This window comes from Dermacentor andersoni, chromosome 9 (genome assembly GCF_023375885.2).
Source record: "Dermacentor andersoni chromosome 9, qqDerAnde1_hic_scaffold, whole genome shotgun sequence".
Taxonomy (NCBI): domain Eukaryota; kingdom Metazoa; phylum Arthropoda; class Arachnida; order Ixodida; family Ixodidae; genus Dermacentor; species Dermacentor andersoni.
The window spans coordinates 9,821,245-9,847,890 of record NC_092822.1 but is presented as its reverse complement, the minus strand read 5'-3'; the positions used below and the strand labels follow the sequence as shown (position 1 = coordinate 9,847,890).

The following is a 26,646-nucleotide window of genomic DNA, read 5'->3' as shown; positions in this document are numbered from 1 at the left end:
CTGGAAGTGGTAAGGGAATAAATCTACTTAGGACAGGTAGTGACTGCTGATCCGGATCATGAGAGTGAAATAATCAGAAGAATAAGAATGGGCTGGGGTGCGTTTGGCAGGCATTCTGAGATCATGAACAGCAGGTTGCCATTATCCCTCAAGAGAAAAGTTTATAACAGCTGTGTCTTACCAGTACTCACGTACGGGGCAGAAACCTGGAGGCTTACGAAAAGAGTTCTACTTAAATTGAGGACGACGCAACGAGCTATGGAAAGAAGAATGATAGGTGTAACATTAAGGGATAAGAAAAGAGCAGATTGGGTGAGGGAACAAACGCGCGTTAATGACATCTTAGTTGAAATCAAGAAAAAGAAATGGGCATGGGCAGGACATGTAATGAGGAGGGAAGATAACCGATGGTCATTAAGGGTTACGGACTGGATTCCGAGGGAAGGGAAGCGTAGCAGGGGACGACAGAAAGTTAGGCGGGCAGATGAGATTAGGAAGTTTGGAGGGGCAACATGGCCACAATTAGTACATGACCGGGGCAGTTGGAGAAGTATGGGAGAGGCCTTTGCCCTGCAGTGGGCGTAACCAGGCTGATGATGATGATGATGATGACTTTCAATACTTACCATTGCGATGTGTCACACGTTCCCCTCACCTACAACTTACTATCAATGCAAAAACTGGTAAAGTTTAATTGTGCATTTATTTTTCTTCAGAACCATAAATATCTAATTCTGTCTAACAACTTGCGAATATTTCTCCAGTAAACATCACCTCAACTGGATTCTTTGGTAATAAAAATTTCTTGTTGCCGAAAGTACACAAAAATTATGGAAGGCAGGCCTTTACTGCACTGTAAATTTGGAATAAAATACCATCCCATATTAGAAATATGTCTTCATTAGCCCAGCTCAAAAAAGAACTACATACTATCTCTTCTTGTCAATATTCAATACTCCGAACTTCACCACGTATTTGATGATCTCCTTTATATTTTGTTATCTACATTGGTGCTGTGTTTCTTCTGTTGTTATTTCCTGTGATAATTATTACAAATGTATTCTATTTCTTGCTGTTGAACTGCTATTTTATTTCACTTATGTTTTTTATAGCTAACTGACAGGAGGTCCCCATACAAGCCCTGTGTCCTGCGACCTCTTTCTGTAACGGCACAAATGTATCTTTATGTACGTATGCACAAAACAAATAAATAAACGTGAATACCAAGAAACATATGAGTTTACCTGCCAACAACTTCTGTCTATATCAAAGAAGTCACAGACTGCAGTAAGCGAAGATCTCAGCAGAGTTTTTTAACCTACGAAGGCCTGCCCCCATAAGCGCTTCCAGGAGAGAGGGCGATAAATTTACTACGTAAAAAAACCTTATAAGTCGGACAACCAAGAGAAGTGTGCAAATCTGCAAGCTTGCCATGTTTATGTGAACCAGGTGTAGCTGCAGGACACTGATTGTGGAAAGGAGGTAACCCATGTACATGTTTTCATCCCTTTGGATCTCTAGGTCCCACAACCACAATATTTAAGTTCTCTAAATCTCAAAGCAGTGTCGTCTGTCAGAACTAGTTTTGTCAAAAGTAACTGAACTACAGGGAGTGTTACTGAGTAAACAAATTAATAGTTAAATTACAATATAACCAACAAACGTAACTGATTACAAGTAATTAATTACACGTAATTTGTTACGTACAAGTCTGATCTAAATGAGACCTCTCAATTAAAAAGCAATGAACTCTGTTACCATTGTAAGTGTTGTTGCATTGTTGAGACAGTAACTAACCCACCGTGGTTGCTTAGTGGCTATGGTGTTGGGCTGCTAAGCACAATGTCGCGGAATCGAATTTCGGCCACGGCAACCACATTTCAATGGGGGCGAAATGTAAAAACACCTATCTACTTGGATTTAGGTGCATGCCAAGGTGGTCATAATTATTCCGGAGTCACCAACTATGGCGTGCCTCATAATCAGATCATGGTTTTGGCAATGTTTTTTAGAAGGTACCAGCCAAGCGAACACTCCCTGCTTAATTGCTGGTACTGAGTAACTGTGGTGTCATAAACCAGAGGGTCTCGAACTTTTGGCAGTCATGGAGCCCTTGTCCAGTTTGCAGATCGAATTGAATTGAATTGAATTGAATTTATTCTGCAACAAAGTTTCGAGGATGACCAGGCAAAAAAAAACTGCAGGTTGCAGCTTGAGGGGAACCTGGCCACCTCATACTCAAGGATCCCCCTCTTCAGAGATGGCATGAATGTAATAAATAGACGTGATGCTGGGCCCATGATAACTAAAAGAATGAGACTGTGGCAGCTAATGCGATCACGATTTAGTTGTGCTACATGCGTCACTTGCAGTCTGCCATCACTTACACATAGACTATTACCATCATCACCATCAAAGGCTGGCTATTGGATGTGCCTTGTCCGAAGTCTGCCACAATAATAAGAGACGATGTCCCTCAGTCTGTAGAAAGGTCTCAGGTCCTGTGAAGTTCATCACTGTCAGATTTGATGACAGTCAGTTCAAGGATCAGAAGTAGCACTACCATTGGATAGAAGGTCCGATCGGTCCAGGAACTGCTCGCAAGGGCCCTCTTCATGTTCCTCTGGTGCCCCTCCTGACTGGACTACTGCCAGCCACTGTATACAAAGAGAGCAAGTAAGTCACATTGTCAAAGTCCTGGATTCATCTAATCAACAAGCTTGACACTTATCTGGAGCAAATTGGCATGAAGTTGAAAATATAATTTTCTTATAGGAAACGCTGCCCACCAGTGCCTGAATTTATACACTGTAAAATTCCACAAATACAGGGATTCAATCAATTGAAGTCCTAATTGAAGAAAACATTCCAGGGTACAATGTACATGTACATGTAGCATCCTAATTATCATCATCCATCATTATTATCAGTCATAATCACCGCCGCTACCGCCCCGAACCTCAAATAGCTAAGCTCGCAAGCCATGGGCATCACAACGTGCTCTCATTCTCCACCACTTCGCCTTCCGAAATAAATGTGGGTATGACAGCATGCTACCTCAGCCACTGTCGCATCATCATATAGAGAGTACTTTCTCAGTGCATGAATATTATAGACATAAACAAACAAGTAAGGTCACAGCTTAAAAACTATTATATCCTATTGTACCCCAAATTGCATGTTAAAATGCTGCATGATAAAGTAATTCAAAGCAACCAGCTTGCTTCAAATGTGCTAAAACAGAGAAAAGTAAATTAATACTTATAGGGAAAGTAGCCAAAGCATGCAGTATTGTTGTGAAAATAAAATGAAAGTATCACTTAAGGGAGCTCATCTGTCATTATAAATATATAGACCCCAATTAAAATGTCCGCTGTGCTGAAATATACCTGCAGAAGTTTGGTCAAACTGCCACTTTCTCCATCTGTAGGTATCATGTGATTAATGCATTAAGTCACAGCGTCAGTCTGTCAGCACTTCAGAGAAAGCTTTGGCTTGAGGTCAGCTCTGATTTGCTGACCTCAAGCACATGACGCATGACAGAAACACACATGTGAGCACATAAGTGCTTGCATTACTTGATCACTGAACCAATTTTAATAAAGTTTGGAATTTAAGAGGGAAGGATAAACTCAGCCGACTGCTGCAAGCAGAATCTTTGTTTATACTCTCAAATATACAGTACAAAAATTGCTGAAAATTGGTAGACTAAAACAAGAACTGAAGCACCAAGTTTACAGCTCTCTAACTCCACATTGAGAAAATACAGAGGTGGCTGCATCAAACCTTTATTCAAAAGAAAGCATATTGTCAAATGAAAGATTTGAATCACAAGAACGAAAGTAGAAACGAATCACAAAATGAATGTAACCTTTGATTCACTCAGTTAGAAAGATGTGTACAGTGAAGTACTAAAAGCAGGGCCACCTACATCAAACCTCTATTGAAAGTAGAGAAAGCAGTCAAACTAGGTATATCGTGAAAACAAAAAATAATCCTTCACAGATGTATGCATATCCAAGCAACTTGTACGTCACAGACAGTGAGGCACTAAGCAAGTTCACATACCCTTCAGAAGTCCTAGGTATCTGGTTTGCCATTGCCCAAAATCTACCAAGGCTTGGCAAATGCTTCACTACATCCAGTACCATTTCTTTCTTATATCCAAGTCTTGTCAATTGCTTCACGTGATACCATCTTAGTACTTCTATAGTATTGCTATTCACTATATCCAACACACATGCTTTCATGCTGAGCCAGTGTCCGGCTGTGTGTTCTGATAACCTGGAAAGCCCTAGCTAGCTGCCAACATTCCAATTAGAGGTCTTGCCTTTGCCAGGGTGATGTTCTCTTGTCCAAAAGTCCTCTTGTCGAAACATATTGGTTCTGTTCCACAGTTGAACCTCTCTATAACAATGTCTCATCCAACGGGAAAATACTTCCTCTAAATCTGATATTTGTTTAGGCACATACATTTGTTACGTGCTGATATTGGCAAGAAACATTTTTGGTTTATTTTGTTATATCGATAATTTGTTATACTTGTATTCATTATATTGAGGTGTGAATCACACAAGTGAACAATGTGGTGTGTGCATGTGTTCTCACACTGTACAAAGCATGTCACCTCTGTGCAAGATTGGTCTATTCTTCACACTCCAGCACTAAGTGGTTCCAAGGAGAGAGTGGGACACAGGCTGCCACGAGCTCACCTGTGCATTGTGCCAACAGAAGCGTGCCTCACACAGCCGGCGGTCCCACTCAGGGTAGTAGTGGGCCAGCACGGTCAATGCGTGGCTGCAGACATGGCCCACCTCTGGGTTGCGGTCATGAAGGAGGTCAAGCAGGTATGCTGGCACCTCCTGTGAACCTTGCACCAGCGACTCCCGTACAGCAGCACCGCCACTGCTCACCAAGGCTTCGAACACGTATGCCACCTGCGAGTCAGCAATCACACAACCACAAGACAGTCTTTAAGTAAGTAAGATAGGCTAGCTGGTTACTAGTATTGCTCCACCTAACCTGCACGGTGCACGTTTCTAGTGGGATGTCTGGCTTGCATGTTTCTGTTAGACTCTGCATTTCATACAGGTGCCACCAAATTTCAATTAACTGTTGCTGCTATTGCTGCTGCTGCTGAAAGCTGTGAATGGAGGTATGCTGTTTCCAAGCCAACATTATTGCTAGCATTTAGACTACACCCCTAGGATCCCTCTCTGTGAAATAAAGTTGCAATACTGTGATCCTAATTTACCGGCATTAAATATACACAGGACTCAGCAAGACAAGCAGGATATTGATCCTGTATGCATCCCTCAGCAATCTGCTGGCTATTAGCAGTATTAAAGCTGTAGATTAAAATAAAAGCAAAATACTATCAAAGAGCAGGATAGGGGGTAAAGATAGGGGATGTGCCAATGGGACTAAAAATGTGAAGGTATAGGATGGTTTCCGCTGACACAAAACAGAGATAACTGTAGGACAGAGGTAACTCTGGGAGAGGGCTTTATGTTAGATGGCACTTAAAAACAGGCTAATGATGCCGATAATGACAAGGGTGCCGTGTACATATAATCTCCCACATTTTTTATGGGTATCATAAAAGCCTTTACTGGCTAGCAAAGTGGTATAGAGTGAATCAATGGTGAAAGTTAAAACATGCACACAACGCACAGGCTAGCGTAAGAATTGTCTGCTCAGCCATTCAGCAAGACAAGCTTACTTCCTGTCACACTTCTTTGCTCAGCTCCCATTGATACAAGTCACTTGCAGTGCCTGAGTTTTTACTGATTTCACTAATGAGCTTGGAGGATAAGAATGCATGCCTAGTAAAAATGCTCATGAAACGGCACTAAAATGATGCCAAGGCGTACTCGCCTGTAGCACTAGTTGGTCATCCTCCTGCTTGGCTCTGAGTAGGCCTGTCAAGTCGGCAACCAGACTCTGCTGCATGACGGCCTTGGCACAAGTCTCACTGCTCCGTGCCACTGTGGCCAGTAGTTGAACCAAAGGCACAAGCAGCTCATCTGGCCCCTCGGCAAGGCGGCTACGAATCCATGGCAAAAGTCTGTTCAGCAGTTTCCCAAAGGGGCCCCCCTCCAGCTGTGCTAGTGTAGAGGCACACTCTACTGCAAAATCACTCTCAGCTCCTGAGGAATGCTGCATGAGTGCAGCACAGAGGGCATCTGCATGGGACATGAGGGATGCTCCACAAGCTGCACCGCTGTGCTGTGCCACAGTCCGCACAAGCCGCAAGAACAAGGCATCTGCATCCCGCAGAGCACGCTCCAGCAGCTTCTCAAGAGCCCCAGAAAATAGCTGGGCATTGCGTCGATGGCTGGCTAGGCTGATGGCCAGTGCCAGTGGAGCCGGCTGTGGACTCTGGCTTGCCAGAAGGGACCTGACCAACCACGGCATGCAGTCTGTGTAGGGAAACTGGGACTTGCACCGATCATCAAGGCTCAGGTGATACAAGATACAGAGAATTGGTGTCTCATCAGATGCTGCACGCCCTTCCTTGACAAGGAGCTGAACAAACTTGGAGATAAGCCCTGCTGCAGACATGGCAGCACGGTGTGCACGATCAAAAGACAGGTTGAGCAGCAGACGTATCACGGACGATGTGAGTGGCTCCTGAGACAGCAGCGGTGCAAGCCGTTCAATGGTCAGTAGCCGCGCCATTTCAGCCTGGGATGAAGAATAATTGCCAATTACTTTCTGACCAATGCGAGTTGACAAGCAAAAATATGCTTACAAGACGCCATTATTTGCAGAAGTAAAAAGTTTGTAAAGTCATCCTTGCCTTCTTTGCACACAGTTGCTTGTTTACACAGCCACACACGGTACCTTAAACTTTATATTTAATGCAGCCATTCCTAAAATAAAACTCCAGCTTTCTCTTTTTGGGCCAACTCTCATCTCCCCATTCAAACACATTTAAAATGCAGAAATCCTCTCACTGGGCCTTCACTGAACTGATCTCAATGAAATGTGCTGTGTTTAAAATTCTAAAAGTTATGTTTTAGTGAGTATTGTGAGCAGATTTTTGGTTTCGGCCCTCGAACTTTTTACGGAAATAGGCAACAATAGAAAGTATGTATCCATTTTACAACTCTGAATGTCCACAACTAAAACAGGTATTGCTGTTCTTTAACTTGCATCTGTTCAACCACAGAGGGTACACAAACTGGTCCACAATACGTCTCTGTAAGACACCACTAAATTTGCACTCCTTTTGTTATTTACGAAAGCTCTGTTATTAATACAAGTGATGCTTTGGATGCCTTCGAAGGCTAATCTATCATTTTAGCTTGGCTTTATATTTGACCTTAGGGACACACCTTTAAAGATAGATAACCTCAGCCTAAACTCAAGGTGAGCAAAAAGGACAAAACGGACACGTGACCCTCACGCTTCCTTTGATGTTGCTTTCCCCGCATGACTCTTGCATCTCCTGTTCTCTTGCTTTGCCACATAGCAAGCACCACCGGCACTCGGTGTAGTTGCAAAATAGCACAAGATAGTTAGTTAAATGTGGTTTAGTGGCGCAAAAGCGGCTAAGGCTATGCTGCGCCAAACACAAGGTGTTTTATAATACTATTTAAGAGGAGAAAGGCTGTGTTAATCTATATTTTGTGTAAAAAGCCAGTGTCGTCTAGGAATTTATGCAGGTCAGGTAAAGGGACTATTGAATCATCTCCTAAAATTAAAGCAGGATGTAAAGGTATGTGCATTTGATATAGGTTGTGCAAAAGGTTTCGTCTTTGTACTTCAATGTGTGTGCATGTGAGTAATATATGCATGACTGTTAGTTGTTCTTGGCATTTTTTCACATGTCGGCACGTCTTCTTTTGTAAGTAGATAATTGTGTGTGAGGTGTGAGTGCCCAATGCGTAGTCAGCATAGAACTACTTCAAAGAAGCGCTCCTGGTGGTTGCATGACTTCCACTCACCAAGTACGGGTTTAGTGAGATGCAACTTGTTTTCTGTACAATGGTCCTATTCGTGTTGCCACTTTGACGTCAAGGCCTTCTTAATAGCATGGATACTATCTTTATATGGAAGTGTTGTGTTTATTATGTCTTTGTGCGCAGCCATCGATGCACATCTATCTGCTGCTTCGTTACCCGGTATCCCAACATGACTTGGTACCCAGCAGAAGCGGATTGATCTTCCATATTTGTTAAGCGCAACCATGTTTAGTATATCTCCTAACAGGGGTTCATACTCAGATTTCAGATTTAGAGCCTTCAGTGTACTTAATGAATCAGTGTATATGACTGTGTTTTTGTACTTGCCAGTAATAATTTTTTTAACTACAACCCATTCAGCACAAGAGGTGACGCGAGTGTGGCACTGCTAATGCCATCTAATGGAGAGGTTACTTGGGTGCAAAAGGGAGTAGCCACTGTCTCTTTGGTTTGGGGTTGGCAGAGTGCACGGACTGTTCATGCGCCTGTCAGCACGCATTGCGGGACTGTTTTGCGAGGCTTCAGAATGGGGCACTGGGATGGATGAATTCAATTGCTTGAATGTGCCACCATTCGCGTGACAATACGCATTAACGATTAGGCTTTGTGTCCCGTATGGGAGGGAACCTATTCACTCAATATCCTGCCACGATGAGTCGGACTTCCATGATTCGTTCGCGTCCATCTACGTGTTCTATTGGTAGTAATTTGGCTAGCTGGCATTGGCACATGAAACGTGCAATAAATGCCCTTTTGACTGTTTGCACTACTATGTTGTCGTTCCTTTATACCAAGCGCACAATTGAGACACCACAGTAGGAAAGTGTTAGCACTCTCATTCTGGGGTAGTACTCAGCTAGATGTTCATGTTGGAGACCACCAGCTAGGTGCCAGTTTGCTAGAGCACAACTAGAACTCATGCAAGATTTAGTGGCCCTCGGAAGCTTCTGGGTACCAATCAATCGTGTATATGAACAAGCAAGTGGTTGGCAAAGAACATCAGGTACAGGGTTGTCCACTCTTAGGGAAAATGTTTCATTCGTATTCAAGCACAGATAGCAGCTGAAATGTGGAGTGGAGGCAAGCAGGTTATTTTTTCATCAACAGATACTTCCATTAGGTGTCACATATTGGTTATCTTTTCTTCTACAACTATGAAGAAAGGTTCATGGAGTCATATTGGTTTGAATAATATAATGGGCAGTTTCTCCTAAGTGTTTCACCTTATTGGTATGCAAGCGCTGGCCGTGGCCTGCATCTTGAAGGCCTGCATCTTGTACCTTTAGTAACAGATTTCTTTGGCATACTATAAGTCACTTTTTCCATGAAGTTGAACAAATGCTGAATGATAGATCTCACTGAAAGAGTGGACGACCCTGTGGATGGCCCCTGTGCACAACAGTTGCTAGGACTATAGCCCCCAAAAAGATGCAAAGGTACCAGACCTGATTCTCATAGTAGATGGAGAGCTTCTTCAAGAAGCAGACTGCAATCAGGAGCAGGTCCGTCTGTTCCCGTTCGAGGCATTCAACAAGCATGGGCACAAGTCCACGGTTGACCATCTTGATCTCGCTGCGTGGCTCCTCGGCCACATTGAGAAGCAGGTAGAGGCACACACGTAGAAGCTGGTCCTGTCGGCGTGTTAGCCCCATAAACTTGCGCCGACTACGATCGTCGTCTGGTGCTCGCGACAGCTCCTCTCTCCAGTGAGCATGCCGTCGCAACTCGTACTCCACCAAATCTAGGCAGATGGAGCCAACCTAGATTATCAAGACACAATGATTATTCACGATATATTTGACCTGATCTTTCCTACGCACAGTATGCCATCCAGGGTATGTAAAAAGACAATACCTTGTTTTAATATATTGCTATTATTTTATTGCATATCAATATTTATGCAAACTAGAGGTATCCGCACGTCAGGTATGACTGCTGCTTTGATATTGGCTCTGGATTAGTACTGACCACTTGGCATTTTTTAAAATGCAGACAATTTAAAGCACACTACAGAAGTGTTTCCACATTCCACTCCATTGAAATGCCTTCAGAACTCAGACCCATGGCCTCGCACTCAACAGCAGAATGCCGTAGCGATTGAGTATTTGCAGCACATGCTGTTTAAGCATTGGAATGGGTATCCACTTTTCAAAGCTCTGCTATATTCTGTTTGAAGCAACAAATTTAACAATTGGCAAAGGAATGGGCCCACCTTGTACTCGGCAATGACTGGGTGAAACTGTGAGAAAGTTGAGAGGCAGAAGAAGACATAGGCCAGGTTGGTGGCCAGCTGGGTGTCCCTGCGGCCATCCTCTCGTAGCACCCGGGCCAGTGCACATAACAGGGTGTCATTGGCTGCCAGCTCACCCAAGTTGTCTGGGCTGCGAGCCAGCTGCAGCACCATGGCCGAGCTACGCACTTTGTCCTCCCCTTCCTCATACAGCATGTCCACGTAAGACTCGAGGCAGGCCATGCTGGCCATCGGTGCCGCTCGACCTCCTGAAGGTGATGAGCCTCCATGCTGCCACGACTGGACTCCTGTCTGGGGCTGAGATCATAGACACATCAGTGGCCAGCACACTACTGTCATGCCAAAGTGACAGTGCAGAATTGAACACTGCCAAGAGTGCGAGTTAAGAATTTACCTCATTGGGCAAAATGGTGTCCAGAAAAAAAAAACACTCAAATCACAATGATAGTGGCGAGCACAGTCACTGTTCATTGAGTTCTAACCCACAGGTTAACTGCATCCACTCTTTAAACATACGTATCAATTCATCCCAGGGTAATCGCTAATCTCATGGACATTTGAGAATGTACAACACTATTCGTGTTGTGCCTGTTTGTTTGGTAGTTGACATTTATGTTGTCATTTTTGTTCCTTCTTGTGTTTGTGTTTTCACATCTGAATTTCAGTAACATGAATCCCTGTACTAACAAGTTCAATTTTCAAATATTACATCTCTGTTAATTATTAATATATCAAATGCAATAGCCGATGCACCAGCTGTGTGGCTGTTAATATACTTTTTAGCTAGCAGAGGCCAACAAGGGAGATCTCTGGTGTCCTTGCATGTTATTAACACTTTAAAGCATGTTTTACTAACACGCCCAATCTTATACCCTTCTCAGGCTAAAACCATTAATGTTCTGACAGTCTTTGTATAGGGACCTGACAAAGACAAGTCCCCCTGTCAAAACGTTGGCTCCAGCCTCAGACATCCCTTGTTAAATCACAGTTGAAGTCTTCATCTTCTTGTGAACCTCTGTATCGTAATTACTTTGCTTGTTGCAGAGTGGGTGTACTGAGTTGTCCATGGGTTCATGATTGGACCTGTAACAAAGCAGTGCAGCTGATGGCTGTGTAGAAATCATCTACACCAAGTCAATTTACGCCACACGATTATATCCTAGCAGACAAGATAGACGTAGACATATCCTATCCCAGACAAATATAAAGATGCTCATTGAAAGTTTGTAAACAGCTGCACTTAGTTTTGAATCAATATCAGCTGCTCTCTTAATTAGAACAGCGCTGCACGGTTCCTTATATACAGCTCAATTTTTCATTTTATTTTTTGTTAGCATGGAAAGCTCCCGGAATAGTTCAAATGTTTATTCAAAGTTGGCAGTCTCCGACGACGACAATTCCAGCTGTTAAAAAGAGCAATACAATAACATAGCTAGGTGTTACCCTGCTAAACGTCCCGTTGTCCTTGCGCTGCTGGAGGTACGAAAGCAGTCGCTCCACTCGGCCCGTCTGGGACTCGTGCAAGAGGTCGCACTTGGCAACAATCTCGCGAGCCAGCGCAGCCACGTCGGTCGTGGCGTTGATGCTCTTGACGCGTATAAGCTTCTGGCAGGAGCGGCTCTGCTCGAGCGCTGGCCCATCGTCGCCCAGGACGACCGCTTCCACCTCGTACCGGACTACGAGGGCCTTCTCGGTCGGATGCACGTCCAGTTCGCAGTTGCGGACGTTTCTCTGAACGCACTGGGTCACGTCGTCAGGCTGCATCTCGGCGTGCGCCGCTTCCCTGCTGCCTGTGGAAAAGTGATCGTACGCTGAAACGTGGTTTCGCAGTTGCGATGACGCACCGGTCTGAGGCTCGAGCTGTCTACTGCATGAGTCCTATATAAACTTTGCGAACCCGATGTGAAGTATAGGCGTGACCTGCTTCCGCAGACCGTTCGGATAATTCCAGACCAAACAATTTATCGATCTTTTGTCACGGGCCCGTGTCGACGCGTCTGTGAGACGGGGACGTCATTCTCCGGATGTTGTAGCAGCATTGATGTTGCCACCGCCGTGATTATACGAGGCACAATATGAGAGATGCACAGGTCTCATGCGTTGCCCAAATTGAAAAAAATAAATTGCCGTTTTCATCTCTTAACAACTCAAAAGTCTACTCGTGGAGCAGACGTACAGAAAAAGAAACAAGAACCGTTGTAATAGAGCTAATGGAGGTATGATATGGTATGATCACAAAACACGTAATGGACGTTGCCAAATAAGATCGTCCTCCCTCTCAAGCGATTAATAAAACCTAATCTCAAAGGTCATGCTTTACCATTGCTTTACCTATGCCGACAACGTCATGTTTTAAACATCGCGAGGGGCACAGAGGGCTAGGCACTGTAAGAGGGCGCAGGTGAAAGCAGTTTGTGAATAGGGGATCAGAAAATTAGTTTGTGAAAGTTCATAGTGTTTTTTTTTAATTATTGTTTAATTTAGATAGCAGATTAGACAGTATAAAAGCAAGGGCTTGATGGCGCAACCCACCGCCCCGTTTCAAAGGGAATGCTCATAACAACTATCCACGTGTTTTTTTTTTTTTTCTGGACAAATCAGGCAAGTGAAAAGTCAAGTGTTGCATTGGTTATACCAGAGGTTATACTAAACAATATAGATAAGACATGCGATCTTGCTGCAAAATTCGAGTAGCAACTAAGTATGGGCAAGCGCAATACCTTAAAGAAAACTAAAACCCTGTGGCCCATCGAGTTTCATACGCTGTGACCATGCAATTACTCACTACATTACCTAGAGGGAAATCTGGCGCTGCTGCGCTGTGGTATGCATGGGAATGCCGGTATGTTGTGACTTCGGATTGGCATCGTTCTCGGGGAGACAGGACGCCTTGAAGACACGCTTGGCAAGCACCGTTCCGTCTGTCGCAATGATTCATTTTCTACTAAAACAGCACGCGAAAAGCTGTTTGGTTTTATTATTACGCAAAAACATGTTTTGTTTAACTATGAGAACTTGTTATTGCGTGTACGATTATATGTTACGTAAAACGTATCAGCGGGTCGCTAAAGTTGGAAGACAGACGACAAAGTTCGCGATCGCTTTGAAACAGTTTATTGTCTGTCCTTGCTTTTCTTCGCTTGGTCATGCATTGTAGGTGAGTAAAGATGTAATATGCGTGAATGGAAACATTTTATAAAGATTTTACTTTGGGAACGCGTTATTTGTGTAGCCATATCCACGTTTTAGACGAAGCCTCGTACAACACCAGCCAATACGAGCCTCGCAGACACACATACCGTCATTCCCGTGACGGCACGGTGCTCCCTTAAGAAAATCCCATAGACGGTGGCGCCAGATTTCCCTCTAGGTGTTATGGTGAGAAACTCTTGGCTGTGACCATCCTCTGCCCTAGCTCTGCTCCGAGTGGGAATCTGATTTCATGCTGATTTCCTGGGTTGGGGTTTCCTCAAAGTAACGAAAGCCAATATATATGCCAATTCCGAAGTTAATAAAGCTACCTCTTTTGAAATGAGATTCATAGAGATGAGATTAAAACACTTTATAGACGAGTCATGCTTTAGGCATGGTAAGGTCACTCTAGGCATGGTACTTAAGATGCAGATCGTAAAGGCTATGCTTTTGCTGGTTGAATGTGGCGAAAGCTATTTTTGGAGCCGAGAACACGTCATAAACACCACTTAATGTGCATGCTAAAGTGTATATATATATATATATATATATATATATATATATATATATATATATATATATATATATATATATAAGTTTTAATCCATAAAAAGCTTGCATACATATAAGGTAGTATTATATATTGTAATTTAAAGCTAATGTTTGGATGAAAAAATAGAAGCATATGTGCTGCTTGAATGGGCAGCAGACGACGGCGCGGTGGCTGTAAAAATTGCGAACAATAATGTTTAGTTTATTAACGAAATAGCAGATAGATCAAGATGACCTTAAGCACATGAATAAATTTCTTAACATTTCTTAATTACAAGCCCCATTTTCAGGAGCTCACTTTTAGAAATGGTTAAGCAGCGATTTTCGTACACAGCGAAAGTGTAGCGCGAATGAAGACTGCGCGCAAAATATTAGGCATCATAATTAGAAATAAAATTACAGATAAAAACTCGGGAGAGTTTGCTTCAATATCTGTTTACGGCACCCAAATTAAGCCACGTTTACGCGTACATTACTTTTAAACGTTATTAAACGTTATTGTTTGTTAATTGCGACATGTATATATATACAGACCGCGTGTTTTGCAGTGTATGCTGGCCGTGTTTGGAAAACCACATTGCAACAAAAGCAGTTAAAGAAGGAACAAACAATTTTCTATTAGTTATTCAGGAGCGGCGGCTACAACGTCCATATTTGTGAAATTTCGATAATTTACTCTGGCGCTTTCGAAATTTGCCAGCATGCGCGCATTTTGAGAAGAGCGCAGAGAAATTAGCTTTTCGCGTTTCGCAAAGACAGTGGTAGAGCACGCCAGGTTGTCGAGCGCAGAGACTTGTCAAAGAGTCGCACGCATGTTTCCACCGCACGCTTCTTCGTCGATTTTGTTCGTTGGGATCTTCCGATGGCGCGCCGCTGCGCGCGCCAGCACTCAAGGCCGCCGCGGTGAGCCGCTAAGTCCCGCCCTCAGGAGGAGGGCACTTGGTATAACGCATGCGCATACGGAGCACTGGGAAAGCGGGCATTATCGCTGGTGCTGGTATGGCGGCGACAAAATTCTGTACGTATGCCGTTTTATTGTCATTCCAAGAAAACAGACTGACAATATCGGCAGAAAAACGATGCCGATTGAGCCCTTAGAGACGGCCACGAATTTTGTTGTGTGTTTCGTCGCGATTGCAGGAGCAATACGGGCGGAAAACTTGGCACTCCGACTTTCTCGCAGCGACTCTCTTGGGCTTTATTTCGCCTGCCGACGACGAAAAACATCTGGGAGAGAATAAGTTGGCTGTCGGAAAACGATAATTCGCGTGCGCACGGCTGAACTACGCTAAGGCCGGGGCAATGTTTGTAAAAATATTTGTTAGCGCCCGAGATGACTCCGTTGGTGTCAGGGAAACTTTTTTTTTTCGCGTGGAGTGGGGGAGAGGAGTGTAATCCTAGCTAGCTCCACGAAGGGAGAGCAACGTCGAACCGCACTGTCCGTCTTGGGCGAAAATTACCCATTTTTCCCCCCACGAGATTTGTCTACGCCAACCGTACGTACATTTTCTCGGCATGCATTTGTCAAACGATCAATGTGCGATACGCAGTCTTTCCGCGTGCACTAAATATTCTATATCTCTGCGCAACGAGCATATCTCATAAGCCAGCATATGCAATTTAGACCTAAAAAAATAAAATAAAATAATCAGGCTTGAAATATCGAGTAGTTTCAGCTGGCCTTCATACTTCTTGATGCGTGAATTTGTGCAGTAGCGGTTGTCTCCTATTATAAACACGTTTATCTACAGCGGGACAAAAATGAAACTACATCACGTGGTTTGCGAGTTTGTTTTGCACCGATAATTGGTGATGACAGACCACTAACTGTTCATCATTTTTTTTAATTATTATTACGCACCAATGTGACGGGACGAGACGCCCTTTCTTTTTGCCAGCGCGTGCGCTTGCGGCCTCGTAATGGTAGTAGCATTGCGGGCTCGCCCGAACGTTGCTGCAAAGAACCTGTCTTCCTTGAGGTTTATGTTGCTAAGCGCTGTCGTGCCTATATTCTATGTAAATGTTTCGCGATTGCGCGCGTTTTCAGCACGAATCTTGCCAAACACTGCTAGGTTTACCTTTCTTCTACCACGCTCTCTAGCCTAAGTGACGCAGTATCCTGAGTGACGACAGGCAATTTGAAAAACCTGAATATGGTTCTGGAAAAGGAAGAAAAAATGCAGAAAAATGTCTGGCTGCAAATTTATACATCCTACTTCATAATTACGGCCCATTTTATATCATGCAGCTCCACATTACATGAGTTCTCATGGTATATGTGTACCGTAGTTCACACAGTTGGTCCCTGGAACTATATTAATTATATCGAAAAGAACAGTTTAGTGGAACGCAGATTTCGTGTTTGAAACATTATTTCCCCCCTAGCCTAAAAGTGTATTCTACTCTTATCTGTGTAATCTACTGTTTTCATTGTATGCAGACATGCTATCGCTACTTAACACATACACCACTCAAGAATTAAGCTGGTTGTCATTTATCTGCATATATATGTACTCTTGTACAAAAAATACAAAACGCTCTGAAGCTTTTCTCTATAAGGGTAATAATGGTAACTGCACATAGAAAAGTATCTACTTGTCAATATTGGCAGAAAATACTCAAAAACACATTTATTATTTTGTGTGTGCTTTTTGAATTTGCTGAAGAAGCTAGACATTATATAGACATTATCATCAACCAAGCTTTTTAGGACCATGACTGGCCTGGTTGCCTCTGTGGCTATCAACCTGATGTGAGCAGCTGTTGTCACTACGTGCCCCATTGATGAGTATATATAATAAAAACCTGTATCCCTGTTTCCTGCCATTTGATGCGCCAACTGCACAAATGTTGCACTCCAGTGTTGAACCAAGTTGAAGACATAGTAGTGTGCTAGCATTTCACTCTTCGTTGAGTCCATTGACAAAAATATTATTGTTGCCATTCCTTGCATTTGAATGTTTCATTTGTGGCAAGATGTTAATATATCTTTTTATAGCTCTTTGATAAATAATAGCTTTATGAGGAAGCTAAGGCTACATTCAGCACAATAGTGTTAATAAGTGCAAGAAGCATATAATATGCTAAATTGTAGTGATGTTCTAATAATAATGTTTTCGAATTGAATGCAAATATTTGAGAAACACAATCTCAGAATATTGAATCAAACAGAATATTTTCTCATTTCTAAAAAAAAAGTGAAATATGAATTTTACATTGAGTCTGCTTAGTAAAGAAATGAGGCTTATATGCATTTGACCATGTATGTAATACCATTCACAATTAGACGTCCAGGAGCTTGTAAATGAAAACAACTTCCCTCAGTTGTGTGGAGCACTGTACAAATAGAAGTAACGAAACAAAGGAACAGCTTGTCACCAGATGCACATACAGTGCTGAATTCGTTGAAGGAGAGAAGCATTGTTCTACAACACTGCACATTGTTTTGAAGGGGTACTGACTTGATATTTCTGAATTTTCATTTTTATTATGTTAAATGAAGGTAAACCTAAACCCCAGAAAAAATAGTGACAAGCCTCAGAGTGCTGTTAGTAATTTGATACAACAGCTTTTCCAAAGCCAGTTTTGATTTCGTTTCTACTGCATTGCGACGTCACCCCACAGTATATGGCCACGTGGGAGCAGGACGTTGCATTGTTTTGACACTCTCACTCGCTCAACTTGTATGCGGCTACTTGTTGTGAGAGCCAGTGTAGCAGCACAGCGTATGACCAAGCGAGCCGGAGCGAGTGTCAAAATGTTGCAATGTCCTGCTCCCACGTGACCACATACTGTGTGATGACATCACAACGAGTAGAAAGGAAATTGAAACTGGCCGTAGAAAAACTATTATATTAGATTACTTACAGCACTCTGAGGCTTGCCAAAACTTTTTCTGGGGGTTTTAGAGGCCTAGTACCTTCATTTAATGCAACAAATGAATAATCAAATATACCAAGTCAGTACCCCTTTAAAGGAATGCAAACATAGCGAGATTTGCCAAATAATCAATCGAGACAACAAATTCCTATGTAGGCAGCCTAAAAGTGAGCCATTCTGTTTAATGACTGGAACCTATTAGGCAGAACTTATCTGCCTTGTGTGTTCACTCAGGGCTGGTGCCTATGCACAGCAAATGCAGCTCTTCTGCAGCAGAACCATTTCTATTGTTCTCTCCTCCTTGAGACTGAAATAAGAGCTGTCAATTTTACAGTGAAGCTATATATGGCTAGCCGATTCGTCCATCTGTCGGTCGCCTGTACGCCGAAAACTCCTCCTGGCGCAACTCCATGCGCATGCGTGAAAAAAGAGAGAGAGAGAAAGAGGCATGCGATCAGCTAATACCACCTAGATAGCACAAGGTCTGTTTACTACGATCCATGACGTCACGCTACCCGGCCCGAAATTTCCATTGACAATGCTGGCATGGTGAAAGCGGTGATGTCAAAATCACTCGTGCCTACTTGGGAGCACTCCCTTTAGATTCTATGCCAGTCAGGCCAGGTAACATGACATCATGGATCAGAGTGAAAAGGCCTTGTGCTATTTAGGTGGTGTTGGATTAGCTGTGCCAGTAGTGATGTCGTTGCTCTCAGTCACAGCCGAGCGCGCGCGTAGCAGTTTCTCTCTGGTTCTGAAATGGCTAGGCCATGCATCATACGTACTCCTTAGGAGCAGGCAACTTTCGATCAGCAATGCCGTGAGCAGAACCAGGAACAAGTTCGTCTACTCCGTGCCGATGCTGCAGCCCGGGCACAAGAATAGGGTCATGCAGCTGAGCGCAAGCAGCAATTGTGTACTGAGGATCTGGCAGCCTACCAAGCCGTCATTTAATTAACCATTGGGATTAACCCAGTGATAAACATTAGGGCAGCATGTTTCAGCTTCGCTAGTTAACCATCTGTACGGAGTGCTCGGGCGGCGATATTTTTTGTATTCGAAATAAACGAATATTCTCACATTTAAAACACTGATTATACAGACTTAATAAAGACTGCGCAGTACTCAGAACACTGTGTTGTTAGGCTCAGCTGGTCTCATTGTTAGGCAAACATTTACTGCTGAAAACTGAATAATATTTTCTTATAAAGGCAAACAGTTGAATGATTACTAAACAGCAAAGTATGAGAAACTACTGCACATTTGACATATGCCTTTGAGTGGCAGTCAAAATGCTAGAGTTATTGAAATTTACTGAAAGGAGCTTTACCAAAGTCATTAGCAGTCATTGGGTTGAAAGCATATTGGCATAGACACTCTCATTACCACTACTAATCCAATGGTTGTTGAAACACCATGACACAGTCATTGTGTAACAGTTGTGATGTGCTGATTCATTCTTATTTGTATCTCACCATTTAATGTATTATTTACAAAGTTACTATATTGATGGTTCTTATCTGTTGTTTGAAAATAGGACATTACAATAATAACTTTTATGCACCTTACGATGTAGAAGAAGCAGTGAAAAATAAAAAGTCACACAAGCTAGAGAAGACTAGACATGGGCAGTTTATTTACACGACCACAAGCATTATGGTGTTTTCGAAAGTCTTCTGGATATGTGATAACTACCTGCTGCTTGAACAGTGTACACTGTAATGTTACGTTTCCCACATAAAAAAAGGGGGGGGAAACACTTTACCAGCCTTCATTTCATCAGCTGTTGCAAGTTGATACATTATATCACAAGATAAGCTCATGCAATCACTTCGTTTGGCTTATGCAATCTGCTTGTGTAACCTACTCTGCTGTATTTCTCATTCTGTGTGGAAGATATAGCTCAAGAATCAGCAACCCAAGGTGAGGTTAATTATAAGAGGCAATTATACATTCCGTGTGTCTTTGCGTTAGCTTGTCCCCAAGAAGATGCTCTGGAAGGTGGAATGTTCACTGTGGCTTTAGCATGCAAATCAAAGCTTGGAGAATCATGCTGCAACATATCAGCTGTCTTGCAGGTTGTTGCCAAACACAATTTCGAAAATTGGAAGGCTTGTCAGCTTGATTTTTTCCTTTCTTTCCCTCCTGTATACATTTCTTAGACTGACACATAAGGAAAGGCAACTTGTGCCATGGCCGGACGTGTAGTGCAAACGGTGGCTCCTGGAAATTGCCAATCTCAACCTGGAAGTCCACCGAATGAAACTCCCATAGCGGCTCCGAGCCTCATCAACTTAGCATTTGCCACACCTGACTTGCTGCAGACAAGGGGCCCACCTCCCATGACCACCATCACCCGTGAGTCGCCTGTTATGACAGTGATCCAAGGTAATCGAAAGCGCACTTGACTAGAAGTTGCTGTTGGGTTAGTTGGTTTGCAATCAACATGGAAGAAATTTTCATCACAAAAATACAATTGTGAAGACAGACACATGTAGGATTGCAACATTCCATTTTTGGAGCTTTATAGTGTGACTGAATGAAGATATTGACAGGCCACTTAGCATTGCCACCATGTATTAGAAGCCATGTCTTGCACCACAAACAAGCTTGTATATTCAGAACAGAAACTGTAGTACAGATGGTGCTGGTGATCAGTATCAAAAACTCTGTGTCTGTGTTTGTGATTGTAATTTTCGCCCTGAAACTTCTCTCCATGGAGACCCAAAGGGAGCTTTAGTATGTTGGCTCCTATAAAGAGAAATTTAAAGGAAAATAAAGTGCCACAGCAGTCGCCCTTAGCCAGTGTACATGGCTCCCAAGCACTTCCAAGTTCATGAATGCTGCAATCCAGGGGACGTATTCTCGGATGATCAGTTTTGGGGATATCACTTTCAGTGTACGCTGATTGGCTGGTTGAGCAAAACTGCTCAAATCATCCAATATGTTGTGTGCTATGTCACATGAAAGTGGCATAACCGAAAGTGATTGCCCGAGTATACAGCCCCTGACTTTCTCAATGTGAGAGGAGAGGAGGAAATGGTGTGAAGTTAAAAGTCTGACAGCAGGGTACGGAGGATGCTAACATTGAGAGAGTGAAATGCTTCTCCCAATGAGTGAGCTGCCAATGAAAGAAGCATTTCAAGCCTTAGGTACTGACAGTCTTCCATGCCCTTTTGTTGTACCTCTTCTTCTTTTCAATGCGAAGCATTTCTTTGCTTAGTCGGAGCCAAGGTCAAATGCAGAGCTGTCCAAGGTCACAGGGTTGCCGATGTGCCCATTCACTGGCCACTGTTGGCTTGGCGCCCCCTTGTTCCAACCACATGCGTGCGCTCTCCCATTTGCACATTCACATGTTGCTACTGGCTCAGCGCCTCCTCTCCTTAATCCACTCACCGGTACAGGTGTGTGTGCCACAAATAGATGTGAGTCGGTTGTGCTAGGTGCGCTATGTTGTGCGTAGGCCTCTACTTGCAGATACTACAATGGGCCCTGAAAAGTATCAAGCGGAAGAGGAGCAGAAAAGTGCAAAGGCTCTGCACAGACTACAGAGGTATGCGATTCGTACCGAAGCTGGGAGACAGGAGGCAAAGTGACAGGCCGATGCAGTCACGGAGTGCGAGCAGCAAGAGAAGTGATACGCGGTCAAAAAACAGTGGCATGCCAAACAAACGACCGCTGAACAGGCTGCCGAGAGCAAGTGGCGCTGATTGGAGGACCGCCACTTTTGGCACGCAGACGTGTACTTTCAAAAGCACTTTTTCGAAGATGATTTGGCGCGGCATTTAGTGTCAGCGAGCACCTCTGGTTCCAACCGTACGTCATCAGGGTGTCATGGCCAGCGTATGTGGTTTTCCTTGAGCTAGCATTTCCACGGGAGGACAGGAGTTCATTCAGGCTTTGTGCCACTTGCAGGGGAGAAATGCCTTACATCGACTTAAATAATCATTGAAGATTATTCCTGCCTTCATTCTTAACTTTTGTGTGCTTTGCTCTTTCCTTTTCCTTCCCTAGAGAGTATCATCCGTGCGCCGATCCTTATATTCACGGACATGCCTTGACAGTTTGCCAAGCTGAGGGCAGTGTCAACCTCAGCTCCTGTAGTTGCTGAGCTCCACTGATGATCCTAGTGCATTCTTGTGATGAGGAGTTTCTCGAGGAACACCTCTTCACGTTGCACTGCACAGATGCTGAAAATGACGCATTACAAAAATCTCAGGAAGGTTAGGAATTCAAAAAGGTTATTGAAGCACAGTGTCCGTTTCAGCCGAGAGGCAGCCATGTCTTCTATTTATTGAAGTCGAGAAGTGTTGAAACAGTGATTGTTAGTCTCTCCTAGTCTTATCCAACAACATCTTTCTTGCCTTAAATCTGTTTAATTTGTTAGGCTTATTGGTTGTGTGTTTAGTATGCACTTGTGAGAGAGTACTGTTGCAAGTGCCAGTATTACTATATATTGACACGTGTACTTATCTTTATCGGGCAACCACGTTTCGCCGCCTAACAAATGTAATCGCACAGCATGGGACGCGCCTGCATGTATCCGAAGTTTCTGGAAAGTTATCGATGCTTCTATCCGCTGTCTGTTGTCGCCGCGACTTATGTTATCTGATTTCATCACCTGACGCGAATGGTGTAGAACTTTGTGGAAGGCACGCGGGTCCGAACGATTAGTCTGGAACATTCGACGACTGCTCTATAAAAGCCGACCCGCTTGACCCGCAGATCAGATTTTCGACGATCGCTGACTGTGTTTGCCGCTTTCGTTGTGCTATAAGTGTAGCCTGTTTTGTGGGCACAGGTTCGCCCAATAAAAGCTAGTTTTGTATTCCACCGTACTGCTTCTTGTGAGCATCAAGTGAGCATCCCGCCTCGCTGCAGCATTGTTATTTCGGTCAGCACCGAAACACCCGCTGACGTAGAAGGCGTCATCGAAGGCAACCAACGTCTACTGCTAGACCGTGAAATTTGCGTCGCAAGAGGGATCGCTCGACTGCATGGAGGGAAAACTGAAGTGTTGCTGACAAACTTCAGCCAGGAGTTCAAGCACATCAACAAGGGCACGACGATCGCGTACATCGAGGAAATTCTGGAAACAAGTAATGCGTTTGTCCTCTCGGATTCCGCCGCATCTACCCCGACGACCATGGTTCCCGAACCAGACTACGACATTAATCCAAATCTCCCTATGATTAAGCAACAGCAGCTCAGAAGTCTGCTCCGACGATACAAAGGCTGCTTTTCGACGTCATCGAGGATTCGACAAACACCAGTCGCCAAGCATCGCATAATCACCGAGGAATGCGCTCGACCACTCCGTCAGAGCCCTTACCGAGTTTCGGCGCGAGAACGTGAAGCTATAAGAGAACAAGTCGACGAAATGTTGCGCGACGACATCATCCAGCCGTTGAAAAGCCCGTGGGCATCCCCTGTTGTTCTGGTAAAGAAAAAGGACGGAACCCTACGTTTCTGCGTCGATTATCGTCGTCTGAACAAGATCACGAAGAAGGACGTATACCCCCTCCCACGGATAGACGACGCATTGGATCGGCTCTGCAACGCCAAATACTTCTCGTCCATGGACCTCAAGTCTGGCTATTGGCAAATAGAAGTCGACGAAAGAGATCGCGAAAAGACCGCCTTCATCACCCCAGACGGCCTCTACGAGTTCAAGGTTATGCCATTCGGACTGTGCTCGGCGCCTGCAACGTTCCAGCGCGTAATGGACACGGTTTTAGCAGGATTGAAGTGGCAGACCTGTCTCGTATACTTGGATGACGTCGCCGTCTTCGCCGGCAATTTCGACGTTCACCTTAGGCGGCTGGCAACAGTACTAGAGGCCATCAGGTCATCAGGACTTACTCTGAAGCCGGAAAAGTGCCGCTTCGCTTACGAGGAGCTTCTATTTTTAGGCCACGTCATCAGCAAATCTGGAGTCCGCCCCGACCCGCAGAAGACAGCTGCCATAGCAAAGTTCCCACAGCCCATCGACAAGAAGGCAGTGCGTAGATTTCTTGGCATGTGTGCCTACTACAGGCGATTTGTCAAGAACTTTTCACGCATCGCTGAGCCGCTGACGCAGCTAACTAAATGTGACGTCGAGTTCAAGTGGGAAAAGCCGCAGGCCGACGCATTTCAAGAACTCAAACGACGCATGCAGTCGCCGCCCGTACTTGCGCACTTCGACGAGCACGCCGATACCGAAATCCACACTGACGCCAGTAGCCTAGGCCTCGGCGCCGTCCTGGTCCAGAGAAAAGATGGACATGAACACGTGATAGCTTACGCTAGCCGGTCGTTGTCAAAAGCGGAAGGCAATTATTCTACAACGGAAAAGGAATGCCTCGCCATCGTTTGGGCTACAGCGAAATTTCGCCCTTACCTATATGGCAGGCCATTCAAAGTCGTCAGCGACCATCACGCCTTGTGTTGGCTAGCGAATTTAAAGGATCCCTCAGGACGGCTGGCACGGTGGAGCCTGAGACTACAAGAATACGACATCACTGTAACATACAAGTCCGGACGAAAACACTCAGACGCCGATTGCCTATCACGCGCCCCCATTGACCCGCCGCCGCAAGATGACGAGGATGACGACGCCTTCCTTGGAATAATAAGCGCGGAAGACTTCGCAGAACAACAACGAGCGGACCCGGAACTTAAAGGCCTCGTCGATTATTTGGAAGGGCACACCGACGTTGTTCCCAGGGCATTTAAGCGCGGATTATCTTCCTTCACGCTTCAAGACAGTCTACTCGTGAAGAAGAACTTCTCACCAGTCCGCGCCAATTACCTTCTTGTTGTCCCGTCAGGACTTCGTCCAGAAGTATTGCACGCCCTACATGACGATCGGACCGCGGGACACCTCGGATTTTCCCGGACACTATCGAGGATACAAGAAAAGTATTATTGGCCGCGCCTGACCGCCGACGTCGCCCGTTATGTCAGAACATGCCGAGACTGTCAGTGACGCAAGACACCGCCGACAAGGCCAGCCGGATTACTACAGCCAATCGAGCCTCCTTGCCGACCATTCCAGCAGATCGGGATGGACTTGTTGGGACCCTTTCCGACGTCAATAACCGGAAATAAGTGGATAGTCGTGGCGACGGACTACCTCACCCGCTTCGCTGAAACAAAAGCACTGCCGAAAGGTAGCGCAGCCGAAGTGGCGAAATTCTTTGTCGAAAACATTCTGCTGCGACATGGCGCCCCAGAAGTCCTCATCACCGACCGAGGAACGGCCTTTACAGCGGAGCTCACCCAAGCCATTCTGAAATACAGTCAGACAAGGCACAGGAGGACAACGGCTTACCACCCGCAGACGAATGGTCTTACGGAGCGGCTGAATAAGACCCTCGCCGACATGCTAGCGATGTACGTCGACGTCGAACACAAGACCTGGGATGCCGTCCTGCCGTACGTAACATTCGCTTATAACACGGCGGTACAAGAAACGACACAGATCACGCCGTTCAAGCTGGTCTACGGCAGGAACCCGACGACGACGCTCGACGCCATGCTGCCTCACGTCACGGACGAGGAGAACCTTGACGTCCGTACCTACCTCCAGTGCGCCGAAGAAGCCCGACAGCTCGCCCGCCTGCGAATCAAGAACCAGCAGAGGACCGACAGCCGACAATACAACCTCCGACGACGCTTCGTGGAGTACCAGCCCGGTGACCGTGTTTGGGTTTGGACCCCTATACGCCGACGAGGACTGAGCGAGAAGCTTTTGCGTCGCTATTTCGGACCGTACAAGATCATCCGACGTATTGGCGCACTGGACTATGAGGTCGTGCCAGACGGTATTTCGCTATCACAGCGGCGCCGCTCGCGACCTGAAATGGTCCACGTTGTGCGACTCAAGCCCTACTACCAGCGTTAACGAACTTGTGGCTTCGCATAACTGACCTTTGGACTTTATTTCTTTTTTGTTACTTATGTTTAAGAAGTGTCCTTTTGTGTTTCGCTCTCTTATATTTGTAGCATCGGGACGATGCTTTTTTTAAGAGGGGGGTATTGACACGTGTACTTATCTTTATCGGGCAACCACGTTTCGCCGCCTAACAAATGTAATCGCACAGCATGGGACGCGCCTGCATGTATCCGAAGTTTCTGGAAAGTTATCGATGCTTCTATCCGCTGTCTGTTGTCGCCGCGACTTATGTTATCTGATTTCATCACCTGACGCGAATGGTGTAGAACTTTGTGGAAGGCACGCGGGTCCGAACGATTAGTCTGGAACATTCGACGACTGCTCTATAAAAGCCGACCCGCTTGACCCGCAGATCAGATTTTCGACGATCGCCGACTGTGTTCGCCGCTTTCGTTGTGCTATAAGTGTAGCCTGTTTTGTGGGCACAGGTTCGCCCAATAAAAGCTAGTTTTGTATTCCACCGTACTGCTTCTTTCTTCACCGTCACTACCACGTGACAATATTTGGAGTGAATTGATTCCCTACTTGAGAACAATTTTTTTTTTCTTCTCATTGTACAGCACATTTACCACTTATTTTTCTGTGTAACAGTAAAAAAAAATCTGTTTGAACATTTTGCATTCAATTGTATAGTCACATTAGCTCATGCACATTTTCTTGTAATGGTTATCATTTCATCTTCTAGTTTTCTAGTGAGATAATTTCTTTGGACAGGCTTACAGCGACAGTGGCTTATTAGTTTTACATGAATGAACATGTAAATAAAATAAAAAAAGACATTATGGGGTTTTATGTGCCAAAACCACGATCTGATTATGAGGCATGTCATACTGAGGGATTCTGGATTAATTTTGACCACCTGG

General features: G+C 44.6%; 2 protein-coding genes across 7 annotated transcripts in view; one reads left to right on the top strand and one right to left on the bottom strand.

The window, feature by feature from the left end:
* Positions 1-684: 684 nt before the first annotated feature.
* On the bottom strand, positions 685-13,158 carry Kap3 (kinesin associated protein 3). 2 transcript variants are annotated; one of them, XM_055068517.1, is made up of 7 exons: positions 12,542-13,158; positions 11,665-12,011; positions 10,183-10,518; positions 9,416-9,730; positions 5,878-6,687; positions 4,713-4,937; positions 685-2,657 (listed from the first exon to the last, which is right to left on the bottom strand). In XM_055068517.1, exons 2-7 carry the CDS (start codon positions 11,983-11,985, stop codon positions 2,541-2,543), a joined length of 2,124 nt encoding a protein of 707 aa, XP_054924492.1. In that variant the 5' UTR covers positions 11,986-12,011; positions 12,542-13,158; the 3' UTR covers positions 685-2,540. The 2 variants fall into 2 exon arrangements, with proteins under 2 accessions (XP_054924492.1, XP_050030681.1); XM_050174724.3 differs by lacking the exon at positions 12,542-13,158 and having other exon boundaries at positions 11,665-12,533.
* A 1,734-nt stretch (positions 13,159-14,892) lies between these two features.
* The window catches only part of l(3)mbt (lethal (3) malignant brain tumor), a 57,128-nt gene continuing 45,374 nt past the window's right edge, over positions 14,893-26,646 (top strand). For 4 of the 5 annotated variants that reach the window (XM_055068515.1, XM_055068511.1, XM_055068513.2 and 1 more), the window contains exons 1-2: positions 14,893-14,983; positions 20,007-20,232. In XM_055068515.1, coding sequence (XP_054924490.1) covers positions 20,037-20,232 — 196 coding nt within the window. In that variant the 5' untranslated portion in view covers positions 14,893-14,983; positions 20,007-20,036. The remainder of the gene's footprint in view (positions 14,984-20,006; positions 20,233-26,646) is intronic. The other variant, XM_055068514.1, reaches the window with a different exon arrangement.